General features: G+C 40.0%; 2 protein-coding genes across 4 annotated transcripts in view; both read left to right on the plus strand.

Annotated features, from left to right (window-relative positions):
- arhgdig (Rho GDP dissociation inhibitor (GDI) gamma) overlaps nucleotides 1-5833 on the plus strand; it is a 64389-nt gene extending 58556 nt beyond the window's left edge. For both annotated transcript variants that reach the window (XM_036589624.1, XM_036589623.1), the window contains exons 4-6: nucleotides 27-103; nucleotides 2151-2214; nucleotides 4553-5833. In XM_036589624.1, coding sequence (XP_036445517.1) covers nucleotides 27-103; nucleotides 2151-2214; nucleotides 4553-4758 — 347 coding nt within the window. In that variant the 3' untranslated portion in view covers nucleotides 4759-5833. The remainder of the gene's footprint in view (nucleotides 1-26; nucleotides 104-2150; nucleotides 2215-4552) is intronic.
- Nucleotides 5834-9641: 3808 nt separating this feature from the next.
- Nucleotides 9642-22756, plus strand: eci1 (enoyl-CoA delta isomerase 1). 2 transcript variants are annotated; one of them, XM_036589272.1, is made up of 7 exons: nucleotides 9642-9755; nucleotides 12858-12977; nucleotides 16555-16682; nucleotides 17211-17357; nucleotides 18240-18361; nucleotides 21582-21760; nucleotides 21856-22756. In XM_036589272.1, exons 1-7 carry the CDS (start codon nucleotides 9713-9715, stop codon nucleotides 22020-22022), a joined length of 906 nt encoding a protein of 301 aa, XP_036445165.1. In that variant the 5' UTR covers nucleotides 9642-9712; the 3' UTR covers nucleotides 22023-22756. The 2 variants fall into 2 exon arrangements, with proteins under 2 accessions (XP_036445165.1, XP_036445164.1); XM_036589271.1 differs by lacking the exon at nucleotides 9642-9755 and adding an exon at nucleotides 10933-11061.
- The last annotated feature ends 1360 nt before the right edge of the window (nucleotides 22757-24116 follow it).

The raw sequence follows: 24116 nt of genomic DNA on the forward strand, positions 1-24116 counted from the left end.
GCTTCATTGTCTTTTTTTATACACAGGTGACCTTGATGCTTTGAAGAAACAGAACTTCACCATGAAGGAGGGAGTGGATTACAGGGTGAAGATCCACTTTAAGGTGAAGTATGGCTTCGAAGGATAGGAATCTGGATGGTGATATGATTAGAGACACAAATATACACCGATCAGGCATAACATTATGACCTTGTTTCTACGCTCATTGTCCATTTTATCAGCTCCACTTACTATATAGGTGCACTTTGTAGTTCTACAGTTACAGACTGTAGTCCGTCTGTTTCTCTGATACTTTGTTAGCCCCCTTTTACCCTGTTCTTCAGTGGTCAGGACCCCATGGACCCTCACAGAGCAGGTACTATTTGGGTGGTGGATCTTTCTCAGCACTGCAGTAACACTGACGTGGTGGTGGTGTGTTAGTGTGTGTTGCGCTGGTACGAGTGGATCCGACACAGCAGTGCTGCTGGAGTTTTTAAACACTGTGTCCACTCACTGTCCACTCTATTAGACACTCCTACCTCGTCATTCCACCTTGTAGATGTAAAGTCAGAGACGATAGCTCATCTGCTGCTGCACAGTTTGTGTCGGTCATCCTCTAGTCCTTCATCAGTGGTCACAGGACGCTGCCCACAGGACGCTGTTGGCTGGATGTTTTTGGTTGGTGGACTATTCTCAGTCCAGCAGTGACACTGAGGTGTTTAAAAACTCCAGCAGCACTGCTGTGTCTGATCCACTCAGACCAGCACAACACACACTAACACACCACCACCAAGTCAGTGTTACTGCAGTGCTGAGAATGATCCACCACCCAAATAGTACCTGCTCTGTGAGGGTCCATGGGGGTCCTGACCACTGAAGAACAGGGTAAAAGGGGGCTAACAAAGTATCAGAGAAACAGATGGACTACAGTCTGTAACTGTAGAACTACAAAGTGAAAGTATATGGTCAGTGGAGCTGATGAAATGGACAAGGATGGGTTTTAAGGTTATGGCTGATCGGTATTATGTAATACATTGTAATGCGATATATTACATGTAATATATTTTATATGTCATATATTGTAACATGCCTTCGCAAGCTTCATGTGAAGTGATTTATATACTTGTCATTATTATTTACATATTATTAATACCAAGTATTGAAACTTTTGATGCTCTCAAACTTAAGTGTGCATTTTTATAAATATTTTCCCACATATGTGATAACATTCCAATATAAAAACTCCTCGTCTGCATTTAAACTTCAGTACAAAAGCACAAAACTAATGATTTTAAATGTCTTTAAGTATCAGTAGTAAAAATGCTTTGAGTTATTGAGAATATTATGTATTATTTTGATGCACAAGGGAAGCCTGTGTGACTGCTCGCATGAAAAATCATCTTATGTCATCTAGGATAAATATATAAATATTGCTTTACAAATATGTTATTCAATGTTTATCCAAATTTTAAAACAAATTTGAGTTTATGATATTTTTAACATCAATTCTAATGTAACCATATAATTGTGACAGCCTGAGTAACATGCGGCCTGCGTGGCCGGAGTTCATTTCCCCCTCCTGAGTGCTGCGTCCCGAAGGTCACAGATGAGAAGCGCGTGTATAAACACATGCAAGCGTTTCCCAAGCTTATATTCTTTAAAAAGCACGGCCCTTAAAAACGTGCATAAACATTCCAGGGTACAAAATAGACACAGAGTCAGCTTGGTTTGTTTTTTTAATAGAAATATCCATCCATTTGTGCTGAGGAATGCACTTGTTTTTGTAAGTATTTATTCTGGAGGGGTCCATTTGTTGTATTTGATAAGTCACTCTGCCGTGTCTGCCAGTCACAGCTAAAGCAGGATCCTGTTTTTGTTTCCGTAAGTCTGTATAGCTAAATCTAGCTTTTGTTCCTCGCTCCCCTGGGCCTGGAGAGAGTGGATGAACCTCAAAGAGAACACAGAATTAAATTAATTTCTGAGATATTAACGTGGACGCCAAACCCTCAGGGGCTCTGAGTGGGAAGGAAGAGCCAAAGTGGTGCTGCAGCGTCCTCATCGCCGCCACCTGGTGGCTAACAGTGTTTTAAAAGGGCCTGATAATGAAAACAGCTCCTTAAACTAATAATATTCATCATAGTGTGTGTCTTCCTCCCATCTGCTCTCCTCAGGTCAATAGGGACATCGTGTCTGGGCTGAAGTATGTGCACTTGACCTACAGGAAAGGCCTTCGAGGTAAGGGCATCTGCTGCTGTGCATCTCAATGCGCTCTCTGAATGTTGAATCAGGGCCTGAATGCCTGGTTTTCTTGGAATGTGGTGATTTACATTTCATGAATTTAGATGAGCGGAGCGGCTGGTGAATACATATTTTTGCGTTTTTGTCAGGTTTATAAAAGGTGTCAATTTCAAGCGTTTCCCATTTGGCTCCGTATATTAAAGGAATGATTTGAATTTATTCATTTTTTAACCTTCCTCAGATGTACTCGTTTAGCCAAGACATGTTTGGTGTCCAGATTTTGCCTTGTTAGTTTAAAGCTGGAGCTACGAGGCTAATTTTGTCAATAGTCACCCAAATATTTTCTGTAAATACATCCTGAAAACGTCTCTCAAGCCACCCAAAGCGCATCCAGGCCTTCATTAAGGTGGCACAGACTTGTGGACATGGTTTAGGACACCAACTGTTCACCAACTGTTCTTAAGAAGAAATTTCTTCTTAAAACCCACAAACACAGTTTTTACACAGTATTCTGACATTCAGAGAGAATGAGGTCCACCGCTCTTATCAATCAAATCTGAATGCAGACAGATTTCACAGACCGTTTTGTTATTCATCAGTTTCTCCTTTGGCGTGTGTCTGTATGATTAAACTCATATCTGGTAGGAGTGTGTGTAAATTAGAGTGTAGTATATATTTTTAAAAATGCATGATTTGCTAAATTATTGTCAGTGCATTAATAATATTAGCAATAACAACACTGGCATAAACAAATGCTGCAACTCTAGTTTCCACATAAAGGCTTTTTGTGCTACTGATACATGATACATAGTGAATGACCCTAAACTACAAAACATAGCTTACGTAGTGCAGCAGAAGCTCATATACTGACATATTATCACCCAGCCAGTGTTTTTGCAAAAACAGGATTAAAAATTACTAAAAAACATGGCGACGATGAATAAGGTTGTAATAATCCGCTTACAAAAGAGACGAAAGCAGCAGAGTTGTTGACGCTGGTCGTCTGTGAGGCCATTACAAACTTCACAACATGTGGACAGTGCGGAGTCCCGCTGGTGACACCCTGTATAAATAAAAATAATGTGTGGCCACAACTTAGTAAGGCATGGGAACAAGATAATTAAATCGTGGCCACACCTTATTAACGCGTGGGAACAAGATCATCCCTTACTAAGTTGTGGCCACTCATTAGGATTTCATTCCCATGCCTCACTAAGTCGTGCTCATGACTTAGCAAAGCATGGGAACAAGATAATTAAGTCATGGGCACGACTTAGTGAGGCATGGGAATGGGATCCTAATGAGTGGCCACAACTTAGTAAGGCATGGGAGCGAGATCCCAATGAGTGGCCACAACTTAGTAAGGCGTGGAAATAAGATCCGAATGCATGGGAACGACTTAGTAAGGCATGGGAATGAGATAAGTTGTGGCTATGACTGAGTAAGGCGTAGGAATGAGATAATGCCTTACTAGCACGCATTAGGATCTCGTTCCCACACCTTACTAAGTTGTGGCCACACATTAGGATCTCATTCCCATGCCTTACTAAGTTGTGGTCACTCATCGGGATCTCATTCCCATGCCTTACTAAGTTGTGGCCATGACTTAATTATCTTGTTCCTACGCCTTACTAAGTCATGGCCACACATTATGTTTATTTATACAGGATGTCACCAGTGGGACAGAAAATTCTTTTCACCTGTATTACCAATGAGAGAAATTGGAATGTGAATGAGATCCTAATGAGTGGCCACAACTTAGTAAGGTGTGGGAACGAGATCATACCCTACTAAGTCGTGGCCACGCATTAGGATCTCGTTCCCACGCTTTACTAAGTTGTGGCCACACATTAGGATCTCATTCCCACGTCTTACTAACTTGTGGTCACTAATTAGGATCTCATTCCCGTGCCTTACTAACTTGTGGCCACAACTTACGTATCTTGTTCCCATGCCTTACTAGGTTGTGGCCACGCATTATGTTTATTTATACCCAATGTCACCAGCAGGGCTCTGTAGGACAGAGAATTCTTTTCACCTGTATTACCAGTGAGAGAAATTGATCATGTCTGGTTTGAATATTTGGCTACGCCAGATTTCCGGTGGCACTGCTCTGTTTAATCTGTATCCATAAACTTCAGTGAACATGCAGAAATATAGACCAAACAAACGCAGAGTACAGACCGAAGTTTATTTAACGTTGAGTATAAGTGAGCCTTTACCTTCACACACCACTACTTGAGTACATCAACTCGACTGATCCCATCTTTTTAACCAAAAATATGCACTAAAATTGCACAAATGTTCAAGATCTCTTTATTTCTTCTGCTTGCAGTGGATAAAGCTGTGTACATGGTGGGCAGCTATGGGCCGAGGGTGGAGGAACATGAGTTCATCACCCCGGTGGAGGAGGCGCCCAAAGGCATGATCGTCCGGGGCACCTACCACATCAAGTCTTACTTCACAGATGACGACAAGACGGACCACCTGTCCTGGGAGTGGAACCTGCAGATCAAGAAGGACTGGGACAGCGCGGAGTAAAGCAGCTCCCTCTCTCTGTCCCGCGTGCACCTGCGCCGCTGCATAGGGCCTGACCGCATGTAGGAAAGGTGCACGGAGAGGGGTTTACGCTGGGCTTAGCTGTGGAACAGGGTTGGGTTCAAGAATGTATCTTTTGTTACTATACGAGGGTGAAATTAATGCAAATATAAGGACTATTAGAGCTGGACCAGTTTTCCCAGAGCAGGTTGTGTAGTGTAATGTGCAGGATTTGATTGGCCGACGGGTTCGAGATAAAGTGTCTGTGTAATTTCGTCAGATTTCTGGGACTGAAAAGTCGAAGCCTGGATGTTAACACTCAACAGGACAGTCAGACTGTAAAACTACACACACTGCAGATTCATACTGGATTAAAATCACTCCACAATTATTACTGTCAGACTGTAAAACTACACACACTGCAGATTCATACTGGATTAAAATCGCTCCACAATTATTACTGTGAGACTGTAAAACTACACACACTGCAGATTCATACTGGAATCCCAGATCTCGTCCGTAATCAGTTAAATTATAGAGCCTGCCCTGGTAAAATGAATCCAGCTCCAATAGGACTACACAGTGCGTAATTATTAGGGTCCAAGGGATGGTAGGGAAATACGTATATATGCGACGACTCGCCGGGTTTTCGAGATGAATTTCCTAAAGAACATGTTATCAGCTGTATAAACGACAGACAAAATTCCTCGCGCCTGTACTCTCAGGTTAGTTCGTGTTTTGAACTGTAAATGTATGTATTATGACGTCCGTATCCTTCGCGTTTAAGGTTCTTTCCGGAGCTTCAGAGCAGAACGGTGCATGCGTGAGTGTGAAATGATCGTGCAGTGGCTTCTGTACTGACTCTGTAGTCAGACCGTTGTGAATAACTGTGGGTTTTCGCAGAGATTAAAGGAATATTTCAGCGTTTTTTAATCCAGTGTCTGTTTGGCCCCATATGTATCGTACCATTGATTAACACAGACAGTCACTGTGTCACTTCAGCACCTGCCCATTGGCTTCTGTTATATGTTTGTTCCCCACACATATACATTTGTTGATATATATATATATATATATATGTAAAATAAGGTAAAATACATTTTAAACACAGGTACACTGCAAAAAATGGTATCTTGTCAAGTAAAATTATCTTAAATCTAGTCAATAAATCTAATATTTCTCCTGTTCAGATTACTGTAAGATTAGTTTAAGATTATTTTAGCTTATTTCCAAACATTTTTTACTTGTTTTAAGCGATTTTATTCAGTAAATTTATCTCACTATATTTGCAGATAATTTTGCTTGTTGTAAGAAATGTGCTTGAAACCAACAAAATTATCTGCCAGTACAGTGAGATCATTTTTCCTGAAATATGAAAAAAAATTGGGAAATATTTGAGAAATCAACTAGAATTGAGATCATTTCACTTGACAAGATACCGGTTTTTGCAGTGTAGCGTGTCCTTCACAACAACTGGTCGTGGGCTCCAATCCCAGGACTGACCGGATATCCAGGCTGTGCATTTAACCCTCCGTTCCTCCAGGTGGCGCTACTCAGCAGGCTCGCCGTACTGCTCTGACTGGGCATAGTTAGGCCGCAATGACAGATTTCCCTCAGAGGACCAATAAACGTACAAAACATAACATCTGCCATGACGTTTATGTTATGTAGCAAATCAGTAGAATGTCCTTAATGTCCTTATAGCATCAGAATGGATGCTGTTTAACCACATTTTGTGTATTTGCTAATGCTAATGCTAATCGCTATATGCTAAAACCCAACCCTGCCACTGTCAGCAAGGAAATGTTAAAAAAAGAAGAGATTATTCTTGAGATTGATTGTTTTCTTAGATTCGATTTTGAAAAATGATGAAAATAAAAATGTTGTTTAAGACTCACAAAAGCTAGTAGCACCCCAATCATATATTAACCTAAATACAGCGAATGCATTCAAGTTATTAGGCTTGGTGATCGACCTAATGCTACGAACGCAGGTTAAAAGGCGCCGGAGTATTCCTTTAACCCTCCCTGCTGACCTCCACAAAGTGACGTGTGCTAAGTGTCGCTCATGCCAGAGTTGTTCCCGAGGTTAACGCCATAATCAAACAGCACCCTCATGTCCAGCGCTTCTGACTTTGTTTTTACCGAACTAGCATTTCTTCTACTCTTTTAGCTTTCATATTAGGGCCTCTCATACCTCTTTTCTGCAATGATAACGAAAATAAAGGATGAAAAAGTCTCGTTTGTGTGCTTGACAATATGATAAAGAGCAAGTGACCACATACATTTACTTCTGTATGTACTTCTCCTTGTTTTAAGCCACTCTGACAAACAGTGCCAAGCTGCGAATCATTACACGAGGAACTTAGGTATAACAAGAAATTAAGTATAACATGCATGAGGCTCATATGAGGCTAAGATCAGACCCGTGTGCGGAGATTAAAAGAGACAGAGAGAGAAAAAGAGTATCTGCTTCGTGTCTTTTGTAGGTGATAACTGTGTAACTCCACAGTCGAAACATGAGTAGCCTATTAAAATGTACCTTAATCAAAAGAAACTCATATCCCCCCCTCATAATGTCATGTTTTTCTAAAAGGAATACAGTTGTGATCTTGTACTTATTTTCATAACTAGATGTGATCCTAGATATCTGTAGACTGCATGTTACTTTTTTTTACAGCCTCGTCATAGTTTTCCATCATGACCTGTCAGACGTGACAGCGGGGACAGTAAGAGTCTGGTATACGGCTTGTGATTCAAATAAAATGAAATGTCATAGTGGAAAAATTACTGTACATCTTTTCATGCATCTTGCATTTTTTAAAAAATAAAGTCGACCAATAAAGCTTGTCTGAATCCGTACATTCTCTCTGTGACTGAGTGACGTTCTTCATTCATTTCACTACAGTGTTGTGCAAAAGTCAGAGGCCATTTATTTATTTCTATTAAAGTAAATATAAGCTCCCCAGACAAAAAAGGAGTCACCTTTAGTGTTTAAGGTGGTAGTAACTTCAGGCTGCTGCAGAGGATAATCGGGCTATAAATACCTGCTGGGTGTGTGACAGGATTCATAGATTGAGAAAAGGTGGTACAGTACAGTGAATGTCTCGCTCAGTGTGTGGAAAATGGATCACAAAGCAGATGTTAATGATTGGTAATAAGGAGTGATTGTGTTTGGGCGCCAAAGGCCACAGTGTGAATTTGCAGGTGTATTGAAGCGTACAGTCATACGGGTCGACAAGCAGTGGCAGAAATCCCAGCCTACAGGAGATTCTAAACAGAATTGTGGCCAAAAGACAAAACTGATGGACAGGGACCACCGGTGAGTTTCACGGCTTGTGAATATGAATCGCTTCACTTCCAGGCAAGAATTACTTCTAGAAGTCAGCAGAGGTTCTTCCCAACCATTTTCTGAAAGAACCCTCCACAGGGAGCTGCATACCATGAACATATGGAGCAGAGTGGCATGCAAGAGGCCTTTGCTCACTTCTGCTCACAAAGTTGGCGAGTTACAAATGCTTTGAAACACTTCCTGTGAGTCCTGTATTCATCACTCATGTAAATACAGATAATGCAGCTAATCATCGCTGTCCAAAGAAAACCAAGTACCTCCAAAGTAGGTAAAGTACCTTTACAGTAGAGGGCAGAACATTCTTTACTTTTAATGTAAGTTGATATATAGAGATTTTATTCTAGCAATTTTTCTAGCATTTCTACTGGTCCTGGTATGACTGACCCCACAAGGCAGGTGGATACGAATGCTGAGTCTGGGATGGTATGAGATCATCACAGAACCCAACGCACAGCTCCTGAGGTGCAAAACCAAAGAAGGAGATGGAGGAAGAACTTGAGACACAAACACTGACAGGGAACTGGACAGAGGGCTGGACAAGAGCCTGAATACAACACTGTACACGCTTAAAACGGAGGATTCTTCAAGGATTCTTTAGTAAAGAAATGAACCTTGAACACTCAAAGAACCCTTTTGCATGATTAAAGTGTTCTTTGCATGGTAAAATGGTTCTTCAGATTGATAGATAATGTGCTGTATATGATTCTGTACAAGAACAAAACTGTAACAGCGAAGAACAGCATGAAGTAAATAGTAATAATAGCAGAGTTTTTCCTGTGTACTTCATTAATATGTATTCTGAATAAGTTACTTTTTTATGTATTGTAATAAAATACGTTACTGAATACATTCAAGACAGTGTGTTCAGTAGGCCTCAGTAGGCCTCCAGGACTGGGGTGGGAAACACTGCTGTAAGGGATCCAATACCGTGCCCACATGTAATAGGACTTATGTATTGTTTAACTTCTATGTCAAATTTGGAATGAGAAAATTTACATTTGTAAATACATTTTAAATAAAATAAACAGTATATAAACTAAGCAAAGATTTAATTCAGGGTCAATACAATCAGTGACAAATCTGCACACAGCTTCTTTGTGTGGGTGCAGTGCCAAAACTGGTGAAGATGAGTTTCTGGGTGTACAACACAGTTTCCTAAATTCAATAATATTTAATAATATCACTGGAAAACCATCTATGTATAATTTTATAGGACACTTCTTTTGTTTCATTTTGTCCTGTGTGTCCTGAGGTGACCCAGCAGTGACTCCAGTGACTCCGTAAGACGTTCATTCAGCCCGTTATATGGTGTGTTAAAATCATATTTTCTGTCGATTATATTGTATTTTGTAAAGCACGTTAGTACAAAATGTAGAAATACGCATGAAAAACACTTCATTTGTAAACATTTATTTTATTGTGCACCATATTTGAGGCCGTTATGGTCGTGGTCAAAGCAAAGCGCGTTAAATTCCGCGTGATTGGTTGTTAGGGTGATTGACGCGTCTCTAATCCAATCCACTTCGAGTACACGCCCTCCTCCCGCTACGTTACCAGGCTACTGCTGCTCGGCTGTTGTGCACAGACTGTTTTGCTGCTGACAGAAATGGCCACTTTATTAAGACGAGCGGCGAGGGTTTCTTTTTCTGGTACGTTCGGTCAAAATTCTTACCTTTTAATGGATTTAAATTAACTTTATTTTCATTTTTTGCGTTTCTGGATGCTTTTATACCCAAAGAGAGCAGTTTAATTAAAAAGTAGGGCGAAGGTCAGCCGAGCTCCCCTCTGAGGAGGAGGAGCAGAGTTAGGTTAACAGCGGTAGCAGATTCAGCTCTTTATAGAAGCGTTTTTAACCAAAATGTGAGGCATTTATACGATTAATTTAACAGGCAGACACACCCGGACAGCTGTGTTTACCCAGCATGAACGCTTTAAGCTGGATATCTGCCTGCAGTGTCTGTTGGGTGCATTAACTATTTTGAAGTGCCAAAATTTTGAAATACAATAATAAAATCCACAAATGCTACGAATTGAAGTCTCCAAAACATTGCAAATACAAATAATGACAGTTGATTCACATCATATATATGTGTGTGTGTGTGTGTGTATGTATGTATATATATATATATATATATCACTCTTTTGCTTCTAAAATCTTTCTTTGGCTCACGACCTTTAGCACACTTTCAGGGGGCGGGGCTTAAAGAGTGCTTTCAGGTGCACTCTCTATAGGTCTATTGGAGTGAGTAAATTTACATTTGTGAATAAATTTTGCCCAAAGTATAATCAAATCAATAATATAACACTTTCATGTTATTAGTTTTATGATGACTGAAGGTAAACAATGTATTAACCAAGCAAAGATTTAATTCAGGGTCAGTCTAATCACTGATAAACCTGCCTGCAGCTTCTTTTGGGTGCAGCGCCAAAACTGGTGCAGGAGAGTTTCTGGGTGTACAACACAGCTTGAATACAGTTTTTTAGATTGAATATTATTTAATAATATCACAGGATGACCATCTATGTATAATGTTTAGAGGCTTCCTTGGTTTCTTTTGTCCTGTGTGTCCTGAGGTGACCCAGCAGTGACTCCAGTCGATTATATTGTATTATATTGTATTTTTTCTGTCGGTTATATTGTATTTTGTAAAGCACTTTAGTATAAAATTGTAAAAATACGCATTAAAAACGCTTAATTTGTAAACATTTATTTTATTGTGCACCATATTTGAGGCCGTTATGGTCGTGGTCAAAGCAAAGCGTATTATATTCCGCGCTCATCGGTGATTGGTTGTCAGGGTGATTGACGCGTCTCTAATCCAATCCACTTCGAGTACACGCCCTCCTCCACCTACGTTACCAGGCTGCTGCTGCTCGACTGTTGTGCACAGACTGGTTTGCTGCTGACAGAAATGGCCACTTTATTAAGACGAGCGGCGAGGGTTTCTTTTTCTGGTACGTTCTGTCAAAATTCTTACTTTTTAATGGATTTAAATTAAATTTATTTTCATTTTTTTGCGTTTCTGGATGCTTTTATACCCAAAAGTGCAGTTTAATTAAAAAGTAGGGCGAAGGTCAGCCGAGCTCCCCTCTGAGGAGGAGTAACGTTAACAACGTTAGGTTAGCAGGTTCAGTTCTGCATAGAAGCGTTTTGAACGAAAATGTGCGGCATTTATACGATTAATTTAACAGATCCGCACGAACGCTTTTAGCTTTATATCTGCCCGGGGTGTCTGTCGGGTGCTTATTTTGCTAATGCAAAAAAAAACGTTTGCATTCCACCTTAAAATGTGCAGCAGTCACCTCAGGTTGCCTACTGTGGATCAGATTCTGTGCCAGAAGTTTCAAATAAAATAATAAAATTCACGCATATATATATTATTTTTATTTTTTTTATTTTTTTTATTTTCTCCTGGAACTTTCGTTTTCCTCATGACTTTTAGCACACTTTCAGGGGGCGGGGCCTAGAAGAGAGGCGTTCTCTTTATTGGTCAGCTGATTTTGAGTGACAGGTCTTCTGAGCACGTAGCCACATGGCGGAAAACGTCGTACTTTTGTTTTTATGCATCAACACATACAAACAAGTAAGAGGCAGCAGCCTTTTTAATAATAAAATAACACACATTCCAGAGGCTTAAAAACATACAGACTAGTCGTTATTCAGAGGGAGAAACTCTCTTCCACAGAACCCACTTTTCTGGTGGAACTTGTGGTGGTTGACCGTTCAGAAAAGAGTGTGTGAGCCGACCAGTATCATATATATGTGTATATATACACAGATCAGGCATAACATTATGACCACCTCGTTGTTTCTACGCTTATTGTCCATTTTATCAGCTCCACTTACTATATAGGTGCACTTTGTAGTTCTACAGTTACAGACTGTAGTCCATCTGTTTCTCTGATACTTTGTTAGCCCCCTTTTACCCTGTTCTTCAGTGGTCAGGACCCCCATGGACCCTCACAGAGCAGGTACTATTTGGGTGGTGGATCATTCTTAGCACTGCAGTAACACTGACGTGGTGGCGGTGTGTTAGTGTGTGTTGCGCTGGTATGAGTGGATCAGACACAGCAGTGCTGCTGCAGTTTTTAAACACCTCATTGTCACTGCTGGACTGAGATTAGTCCACCCACCAAAAATATCCAGCCAACAGCGTCCTGTGGGCAGCGTCCTCTGACCACTGATGAACGACTCGAGGATGACCAACGCAAACTGTGCAGCAGCAGATGAGCTATCGTCTCTGACTTTACATCTACAAGGTGGACTGACAAGGTAGGAGTGTCTAATAGAGTGGACAGTGAGTGGACACAGTGTTTAAAAACTCCAGCAGCACTGCTGTGTCTGATCCACTCGCACCAGCACAACACACACTAACACACCACCATCATGAAAATCATGCATTCACAGTTTTTCATGGTATTTTTAAAATGTAGCACTACTGGTTTTTTTTCTCAGTTCCAACTGATCAGATGTCAGAAAAAATAAATATTGTGTATCGTAAAAATTTCTTGAAGAATTGCAATATTGTATTTTTGCCATATTGCCCAGCTCTAGATGGTCATTTCTGGATCACTCCAGCTCCTCCCAAAGGTACTGGATGGAGATCCATCACTCCAGAGAGCGCAGTTCCACTGCTCCACAGCCCAATGCTGGGGGGCTTTATACCCCTCTTTCTTTTACCCACTAAGGCAATGAAGTCTTTTGAAACTTAGGAAACTTAAGTGTCTCTTCTCTCTCTAATCTCTTTCAGGGTCTCTGCTCTCTGCAGGCAGCAGACATGGCAGAGTCCACGCTTTGTCGTACTTCGGCTCCAACAACAGAAACTCATCAACCTCATCCAAAATCAAGGTGGACCTGGACAGCAGCTCTGGTATGATTTTAATAAATCTTTTGAGAAAGTGTAAAGGCCTGCTCAGCTGACCGTTCCTGACCACACAGCCTCTCTCAGCTGGTTATTTTGGTGGTGGACGGTTCTCAACCTGGCAGTCGCTGTTGCTACATTTCCGTCGACTTTCTGCACAAATTGCAAGGCTAAAAAGTGGAAATATGTTTGAATTTTTTAATATCTTTAAATGAATTTTTTTTCTGCACAGAGGCTGATTTCAGTCAAACTGACATTAAGCGATAAAAATGCTTTATGTAATGACATCATTTCATGCGAAAAACTGTTGTCATATAATATTCTGCCATTTAGAGCTGCAGATGGGCTACGGCCTGTAAGAGAGCTGAACAGTGACCGGCAACTTTTTTGACGTCTCCGAAAGTAAAAATCCCATCCGTTTTCTCCATAGACGTTTAGAAAAATCCATATATAAAGGGTTTTAAACACTCAACTGAACCGGTCAGCTACGAGATCAATTTTTACATTATAAACATCTAATCGGAGCAAAAAAAGTTTTGAAAAATGAGCAAAAAGGCAAAGATACAAGACTGTGTTGGAATGAACTACATATCCCACAAAGCACTGCAAATGGCTTCAACCAATCACTTTCACTCCTTCTGTAAGTGTGTATTCTCTTTGTGTTTTTGTGAATGTTACTGATTTCTAATGATTATACACAGCATAGTTTTGTACACATACTGTATAACGTTTGCATTTTATCAATATAGTTTTAATAATCTGTTTATTTTATCGTTGCTATCAAGTGTCAGTCACGGTACAGTGAGCCTAACTCTAACTCTGAGTTATATTAATCTTTAAACGCCCTGTCTTCTTTTTCTACTCACTGAAGTGACCCAGAGGGACGAATATAATCAATGGCTGTGTTTACATGCAAAGATTTTTGCCAATCCGAATAAATACAGTCCGATTACAGATTAAGACGAGGTGTTTATATGAACACTCTCTTCAACAGTCTGATGAAAATCTTCGTTTATATGCTCACTACAAGTAATCCGATCCAAAATTACACACATGCATAGAGAACCGCTTAATATAGACGTTACCATGACAACCAGCATCACGTGAGTCCAGTCAGAGTGAGACGAGCAGCAGTGAGCAGCACTTGTGTTTTTAATTCCTTTAAAATGACGTCAGACTCAGGAAAACCATTGCCATTCTTGCTTTAGTATGTAACAGTACACTTCGTATGGCAGCGTATTGTTGAATTGAATTATTCTCCATGATTTTTATTAATTTATTTTATTTATTATTTAAACATTTCCACTGTAACTTCTCTTCTTGGATGGCATACGATGGCCTGATCTCTGTAAAGTTCATGTTGATAATAGCTCAATATGTGCCATCTTTCTTACTAACTCTGACAAAACCAACCAGCTGCCCACCCCCGAAACCCCCCCCAACAGATTACAGTCCACTACTCAACTGGACTTTAATTTACACCCCTTCAAGTTTTCTTCTCCTCTGTATCCCCAAACAAACATGTCATATCTGACAATGTAGCTGTGCTGCTGCTCAATAATAGATGCTGCTTTGCTTTGTGCTTTTCTGGCACCAAACCACACAGATTGAATCTCCATGGTAGCAGCAACGGCTCTAATTGGTGGATCTTGCTTTAGGATGTATGGATAATGTATTTCTTTGCGAGGAACAAGGAAATAAAACGCGATGTTTAAAAAAAAAAGTTGATATCAGACTGATAAATGGCTTTAACTGGAGCAGATATCATCTCCTCACCCTCCCGTAGCTCGTAATAAGTCTGCATTGAGCAGTTTTATGGCTAAAAATACGATTCCCTTTGGCTATTATGAATTGGATTTTTTACTTCCAGAACCAGACTGTTCAGCTCTGTCATTCACCTGTGTAGTGGACGGTGTCAGGGGAGGTGTTTTAATAAAGTGGATGGTGAGCAGATCTCAGAGGGAAACCCTCTGGGAACTGGAAAAAAATGTAGGCCTGTGTTTGTAATCTTTAGTAAATTTTTATGCAGTAGAATTACGCTTGTATTTAAACTCTACAAGTATTACAGCACTGCCCTGATTTTATTAAGTTTTGGATAAAAAAAGGGGTTCAGTTCTTGAAACACCAAGTGGAAAATTGGGCAATTAAAAAGTGTTTTTCTGGTATCCAGATAGATTAAGCAGGCTCACCTATCAGTTATATATATTTTATAATATGTGTGTGTGTGTGTGTGTGGGTATGTAATCAATATTCTAACTACTGTGTACCCTGCATCTCATTTATACCAATCAGACATAACATTCTGACCACCTCCTTGTTTCTACGCTCATTGTCCATTTTATCAGCTCCACTTACTATATAGGTGCACTGGAGTTTTTAAACACCTCAGTGTTTATCGTCTCTGACTTTACATCTACAAGGTGGACTGACAAGGTAGGAGTGTCTAATAGGGTGGACAGTAAGTGGACAGTGTTTAAAAACTCCAGCAGCACTGCTGTGTCTGATCCACTTGTACCAGCGCAACACACACCAACACACCACCACCACATCAGTGTTACTGCAGTGCTGAGAATGATCCACCACCCAAATAGTACCTGCTCTGTGAGGGTCCATGGGGGTCCTGACCACTGAAGAACAGGGTAAAAGGGGGCTAACAAAGTATCAGAGAAACAGATGGACTACAGTCTGTAACTGTAGAACTACAAAGTGCACCTATATAGTAAGTGGAGCTGATAAAATGGACAATGAGTGCAGAAACAAGGAGGTGGTCAGAATGTTATGCCTGATCAGACTCACAAACTGCATGTATAAAAATGTGTACAATTGTACATATTATAGCTTGCATTTCATAACTTAATTGCTGTACAAAAACTGTACATTGGAATGGTGCCATACTGTGTGCATACATTTTTTTTCTTATATATTTTTTGTATATTTAAGTACTACAAGGAGGCTGCGCACCTAAGATGTTCACTCACCTTCACACCTGTGTACATGTGATATGACAATAAACGTGATTTGACTTATGTCTTGATTTACAATGGGACCAATTTTGTGAGGGGGGGAAAAACATCACTCTAGACCTTATGGAAGTTCTATATACGTTACTGACTGAATATGAGTGGCAGCTTAATCAGCAGGTTGTTAGAAATGGAAAACAGCAGCGGCAGCTCTACACCAGAGCTCACTACTGAAAGAGTCCCTGTGAAACTGATACGAGGTAATATATATGCTGACTTGTCTGTCAGAAGCTTCAAGTAAAACATGGAACGTCTTTTAGAAAGTTCAGATGTCTAAGTTTTATCTAGAGCTCAAATTTCAAATTTTCCGTCCCACCTTAAACAGTGCAGCAGGTACATTCTGGTGCCACTGAAGCAGCTGCATCATTTAGGTGGAACAGAATACTCAAATAAGAAGCTTCGGCCTCGTCAGAGATTATTCAGTTAGTTTATCACTAACAAACTACTAGAATACTATAGTGACGCTAGCAGAAGTTACCATTATTGTAGAGATGTTTTAACCGACAATTATGGCCCAGATTTTAGCTCTAATAGTCACAGTTTCTTTTGCTTTTGTTTTTGTGCAGGTATTGCTGTGGTGAAGTTCCAGGGTCCTCCAGTCAACAGCATGGGCGTGGACTTCCTGACTGAGATGGCCATCAGTTTAGACAAGCTTGAGCTTGACAAGAACTGCAGAGGAATTATTCTGACCTCTGTAAGTCACTAGAGGTCCAGTGCAAGTTCAACTGGCCTCCCATTGCTCTGACCAGTTTGTTATTCTTTTATAACTACTGCTGCAAGCGTGAACGAGCTTGAATGCTGGCAGAAATCTCTTTCAACCCAATGAGAAACTGTAGAGCACAAGTTTAAGCCAAGATGTATGAATTTAGAGTACATTATTAATAGATTATTATTAATTATTACTTTCAAATTATAATTGGGTAATATTTAATGTAGCTAGTGGTGTCAAAATCGTTGTTGTTTACAACAGCCAGCTTGGTAGGATGGCATTGTACACTGGAAACTCTGAGTTATGTTGCTTCTCTAAACTCCAAACTAAATTCATTGGGAATTTTTGCCTTTGCCATGGGAACGCTGTTGTGGGAAGGGCATGGATGGCCGGTTGCTTAGTGAACAAGTTCAGTCTTTAGGCCTTCAGCTGCACCCAGAACAGCAGCCTTACTGTTGATGTATTCAGGTTTAAGCATTGCAAAGGCCTGTTTTTACACTTATTTCAATGTAGGCAGTGCCAAAGATTTTCTCCGCGGGCCTGGACATCATGGACATGTACGAGAAGACCCCGGAGCACTACGAGCAGTTTTGGAGGGGTGTGCAGGACCTGTGGCTGAAACTGTACAGCTCCAGCAAGATTATGATCGCTGCCATTAACGTGAGTTTCCCCCGAGCAGTAGGTTTCTCCAAATAGAGCCGCACAGGGTGTGAATGGTGCTAAATCTGGTCAGTAGCGATAAAATTCAGTGTTATCTTTTTTTTTTTTTCCCAAATATCGCTACATCACAGAATTTGGTTAGCATTAATTAATGAAATTCTTCCTGAGTGTTGCTACTTGTGAAAAGAGCTTGTTTTGTTCTGTTTTCTTCTTGTAAAATGGCACTAACGTGTCGTCCAAAATCCAATTTTTCGGCGATTGAGCAGGGCAGATTTCTGTAGTCTGAGCAGCAAAAATCCTCATGAAAGCTGACTTTCTCCAGGCGGGTTTGAGCCAAATTTGTAGGTGCCCAGAGGAAAGAAATACTCTAAATGAGATCTCCTTTTGATCTCAGGTTCTTCTCCTAGACACAGTTAAGTCCAGTTTGAAATCAGAGTGAGACTGAAATTTGTCTCCTGAGAAATAAAACTCAGATTTTCTCACTTTGATCAAAATGTTGTCACACTTACACCGTTTCCAAAATGGTAACTTTACAGGAGAAGGAAAAAACATACATTACTTTCAATGTAAGTCAATGGAACCAGAATTTTTTCCAAGTAGTTTTTGGCCATTTATTTTGGTCAATCCTTCATGAAATTTACACACAACAAAAACTGAAAATTGACAAAAATGGATTCATATATATATATATATATATATATATATATATATATAAAATATAAAATGTGTGTGTGTGTGTGTGTGTGTGTGTGTGTGTGTGTGTATATATCCAATTCCCTGTATATATTAAATTCCTTTGTTTAAATGTGACAAACGTGATTTGACATTAAAGTGCTGTTTGAAATATTGTAATATTTTCCAATCCTCTAATATGTATCTAAGGGTGCCAGTCCTGCAGGAGGCTGTCTGATGGCTTTGACTTGTGACTACAGGATCTTGGCTGACAATCCTCGCTACAAAATAGGCCTCAATGAAGCACAACTTGGCATAGTTGCACCATTCTGGTGAGCGCTGCCCACGACTGAAATACAGCCACGTATAGGCAGATTCACCGTAATACACTGGCTGGTCTCTTCATTAGGCTCACTTCCTTGTGTCTGCACTCTTCGTCCATTTTATCAGCTCCACTGACCGTATAGGAGCACTTTATAGTTCTACAGTTACAGACTGTAGTCCGTCTGTTTGTCGACATACTTTGTCACCCTGTTCTTCAGTGGTTAAGCCCAAGGTGCGAAATTCAGGCAGTCCTGGGGGGTCCAGGACCCCCTAATTAAGCTCTTGGATCCTCTGAATGTCTTAAAGTCTAAATTCTGGCGGGACCTTGTAAATAAACTTATGACGCTGTGCTCTCTTTTATGGGAAATAGACGCTTAAATACAAATTCAGACAAAGCTCATGGTTCAGCTACTTCACCCCTTATTCTGTCTTTTTAAACATATTTATTGGACTTTACAAGTTTTACAATCAAACTATTATAATTATGGGCAATAAAACATTAAAGAGCAAACAAGTATTAAGTAAACACACATAACCGAATAACTACGTAAATAATTAAATAAGTAGGTACAAAATTAATTCATTAAAAACAACAAGTAGACTAGATACATAGCAGTTAGATAGCAGAGCATTTCAGTAGTGGGCCTAGATTATTGGCAGTTAGCAAAAAGAAGGCCTTAGGCAGTGTCCGACCTGTGAAGTACACATATGATCTCCTTCCAAAGTTAAGGGAAAGATAAACACATCATCTTCTTACAACAACTTGTTAATGCCTTTTAATATATATGTTACTTTGTCCATCGACAAACAAAAGGGCGTTTCCTTTATCAGTTGCATAAAGCAGGGCCCTTTGTTCTTTTCCAAAATAGAGCTATCAGGCGTTTTGCCTCTAGAATCCATTCATCAGTTAGCTTACGAGTGCTGCTTCCAATAAAAACATTATCAGGGAAAATACCCAGTCTTAACTAACTAGAGCTGCAGCACAGCTCTGCCTCAGGGTGGCGCTGTAGCAGACTGGTTCACCCAGTTGGGCCTTCATAGCCTAGAAACTGTAACTCTGCCACAGGATACATCTGGAAAACTTTACAACAAGTTACAACATGGGGTCCATCTATTTCGCACACTGGTCACAGGGCCGCCACAGAGCATGTATTACTTGGGTGGTGGATCATTCTCAGCTCTGCAGTGACACGGACGTGGTCGTGGTGTGTTAGTGTGTTGCGCTGGTACGAGTGGATCAGACACAGCGGTGCTGCATCGTACAGTGATTCCTAGACTAGTGCCTTGTGATGGTTCGCAGAGTTACCACTGCAACAGCCCTCAGCCAACACCATACTCCGATCTAGGAATCTGATTAAAAAATCTGATAAAGAGGCTGGATTTTAACTCAGTAATCAGATTCCTCAGTGCATGTGAACTCTTGCTCCGATTTCTATCGGACTTCTCAGTTTGCACATGTGCGAGATCAGACGGTGGATGTCGCGAGACGCAGCAAAACACTGTTGGAGCGGTTGTATGTTACGTTTATGAGTTGTATGTTACATTTACGTCACGTCGTCTTCTGTGGGTTTATTGGCTGGTTGTAAAGCAGAAATCTGATTACTGTCTGACTCATGTAGACCTGGAGTTTCCCCATTATCTCATTACTCAAGAGCATGTAAACGTGTTGATTGGATTACTGACCAAATCTGATTTTCTGCAGTTATTATATTATTGAGTGCATGTAAACACACTCACTGATGGTAACAAACCACAGCAAGACTAGAGCAGTACTTTCTAGGACGTCCTCAGACCACAGTGTCGCTTTTCAGACATCAGATGAAGCGGCTTCAAGAAAAGCACTGTTATGTCTCAGCTCTCCTACAGTTTGACATCACGTGAAAAGGCCCACGTGGTTTATTCCAGGGTTGTCAAACTCAACCACTAAAGGGCCACATTAAAAAATTTCAACAAATCCGAGGACAGTGTTTATATTTTAATACTCCAAAACGTCAACAGCAAAACGTAGGCACTTGTAGTGAACCTCCAAATATTACATGTAAATACTTACATATTTACATATATGTAAATGTAAGTAGATTTAGACTACATTAGCTACAGATAACTGTTAACCTCTTGTGCTCCAGGGTATATTTTGGTTTTGTCCATCTGGATCTACATGACCAAATCATAAGGCAAATTATTCAGTAACTGCATGAAATAAATGCAAATTTTTATTTTATTATTTATTTTGTAAAAGCTCCCCTCAAATTAACAGAACGTGTGTTATGATCATACTCATATTGCTATATGCTTACAATTTACTGCTGAAAGCCAAAAATCTTAGACGCTCTTTGTATTATTTTATAAAAATAATGTTTACAGAGCAGATCACTGAAGAGACGCCATCTGTTTATAGTTTATAGCCCAGATTTGTGGAAAAATGGGTCGACTTTCAGTAGACAGAAAAATTGCGAGTTCAGCTTCTTTTATTATAAGGGTTTAAAATTACATCACCCATCTATTTGACTGGAAAGAAGACAGTTACAGCTCTCATACGACCCCCACCTTTAGAATGTAGCTTATGAAATATGAAAGTTATGAAGAATATGAGGAAGTGCATTTTGGATCCTTCATATGATGGAGAAGCATAAGAGGCTACATCTCTTTAAACGTCCCCAGGATGTAGAGCTTTCAAACCTACCTGTGTGTTTGGTCTGAACACCTGACATCTTTTCTGCAAGTTCATTAATTTTAGGGATCAGTTTCTGAGCTGCTGAGTGTTTATAGTGTTTATGTTGGTTGAACTGAAGCTGAAACCCAGCTGGTGTGTTTGGTGGTATGATGTGCAACTGGGTAGAAAACTGCTGTCCCATAGGTTGTTGTTGGGAGTGGGGTGTCGGCGCCAATTACATTGCAGTGCATGCTGGGGTTGTAGTGCTGGTGATTTGTGAAATGGGCTAATAGAAAATCTAAATAATTTCGAGGGCCGGATTGGATCGTGCCACGGGGGTTTATGACACATGGGGTTTATTCCTTTTATAAAGAACCGTAACCATCAGTTTTATAATAAAGCACAACCACACTGCACTTACAATCTAATCTTATAGTGAAGGGTTTCATAAGATTTTCTAATAAATTTTATCGTGCTTGTTTTTCATTTCATCTCGGCACCTTAGTGATGTTAGATCTTTCCTTTGGAGTCTTTAAAAACACAGAGAGGGAACTGTTCTCTGTTCTCTGTCTCAGGTTTAAGGATTCCATGGTGAACACTGTGGGCTACAGAATAACGGAGGAGTCCATTCAGTTTGGCGTGATGTACAGCCCCGCCGACGCCCTGAAGATCGGCCTGGTGGACCAGGTGGTCCCCGAGGATAAAGTTTTCAGCACAGCCACAGAGACTATGGAGAAGTGGTTTGACATCCCAGGTCAGACTAGTCCTTAGCTCTGCGTTTGATGATTGACAGGATGCTGAAAGCCAAATTATTATTGTTGACAGTGTTGTGATGCATTATGTCCACAGATCACGCCCGGCAGATAAGCAAGTCTATGATGAGGAAGCCTACAATAGACAGAATGCTGGCCAACAGAGAAGATGACATTAAAAACTTTGTCGGTTTCATCTCCAAGGACTCAATCCAGAAGTCTCTCGGGATGTACATGGCCATGCTGAAGATGAAGAAGGGTTAAGGACTGAATGCCGTCGGTTTCAGTTGCCCTCAGTGTTGGGTTATGTTTTGTTGGATTATGTGTTTTTTGTGCCTTGGGCTTTTTTCTGGCATCTGTGTCAATTTTTGAATTAAACTTGACTTGAAATAATCCTGCATATAGTCTGCCTAGTGGCAGTGAAACTGGCTTTAATTCAGTATGATTATAATTCATTAAATCTCTAATTCCATTGTGAAAATACACCAAGTATTTACACAGTAGGTCAATAAAGACAATAACAGCAATTTATCAAACTTTTTCACATTTAAATAATCAGAAAATGTTATTTTAGAACAAAAAAGGTGCAAACATGATTGTTTAGATAAAACTGTTAAGCATACACAACGCCTACATAAGCCTTTCATGACAATTGACATAAACCTATGTAAATTCCAAACAAGCGTCAGTTCATCTGACAGTTTCTGAGGCGAAGTGGACAAAAGCAGCCTTTTCAGTGGTCACTGCTGGAGTCTTCATAAAGTTTGTCAGTTGTTATTAAAGGCTTATGCAGGTATGATGTAGCCTTACAAATGCTGCCCTTCAGTAAAGTGTTACTGAATGTTGTTATAATGCACTATAAACTGTTATAATGTTCCAAATTCAATGTAGCTGAATCGCCGCCTTCACATGTGCTTTAACCCTCCTATTATCTTTGGGGTCAGTTTGACGCCATTCACTGTTCAGCGTCTCTAAATAAATGACTTTTTTGCTTCATATTTATGGACTTTTCTTAATTTACTGGGGAGAATTGGGTAAAAATGAAATTAACATGGTATTTTTTTTTCAATTTCCTGCACACGTTTTGTACGCATCGGTGTTCTTTGAGCCCAGGCTGTTTTAGTTGTATAAAATATGAAAAAATCAACATTTTACACACATCAGTTTTGGTTGTTTTGGATGATATTGAGGTCACTATAATGTGCAACTTTATAGTTAACTTTAAGTTAAATTTCTGCTTTAGGGCCCAAACATAACCACACCTGTAGAACCACTGAGTGTGTTTACATACACTTCATAATCTGAGAACTGCAGAAAATTAGATTTTGTCAGTAATCCGATCGTGTTTACATACACTTGGGTAATCAGATAATGGGGAAACTCCGGGTCTACATGAGTCAGACAGTAATCAGATTTCTGCTTTGCAACCGACCAATAAACTCACAGAGGAATACGTGACAAACTTAATGTAAAATTCATGCTGCGGCTTTTTTTTTAAACATTGCGCCTCTTTACCTGAAAATGAACGTTCATCATCCAGAAGATGAAGAATATTTAAATCCTTCATTTCATCAAGCATGTATTTGGTTTCAGCATCGCTCAAAAAGTGTTTTACTGCGTCTCGCGGCGACGCTGCTCGCTTATTTCCGGTACTACAGTCTGTTTTGCACATGCTCAGACTGAGAAATCCGAAAGAAATCAGAGTAAGAGTTCACAGCACTGAGAAATCTGATTACTGAGCTACAATCCAGCCTCTTTATCAGATTTCTAGATATTACTCTGATCTAAGAAATCAGAGTGTGCTGTTTGCATGACCATTTGAATAATCGGATAACTTCAGAAATCAGATTATGATCAGATTATCGAGTGCATGTGAACAAACTCACCGATAGTTCACACCACACTGGGGAGGGGAAACACAAATCCCACCAGAGGTTTAAATTGCTGTGGTCAAGCTGACCCCAAGGATAAAAGGAGGGTTAACACATCTTATATGTGGCTCTTCCAGAAAATGGTTCTATATAGAACCATGAACACTCAAAGAACAGTTTGCATGATTAAATGGTTCTCTGCGTCATGAAAGGGTTCTACAGATCAATGGAGAATGTGCTGGAGATTATATAGAACCTTGTTGAAAATGGTGCTATATAGCACCAAAAAGGGTTCTATTATAACAAGCTTGACCTCATACCTTTTTGGTGCTATATAGAACCATCTACAGCCTCCATCAATCTGAAGAACCATTTCATTATGCAAAGAACCATTTAATCATGCAAAGGGTTCTTTGAGTGTTCCTGGTTATATATAGGACCATTTTCTTTAGTAAAGAACCCTTGAAGAACCATCTGTTTTTAACAG

Source organism: Colossoma macropomum, unplaced genomic scaffold (assembly GCF_904425465.1).
Source record: "Colossoma macropomum unplaced genomic scaffold, Colossoma_macropomum, whole genome shotgun sequence".
Lineage (NCBI taxonomy): Eukaryota > Metazoa > Chordata > Actinopteri > Characiformes > Serrasalmidae > Colossoma > Colossoma macropomum.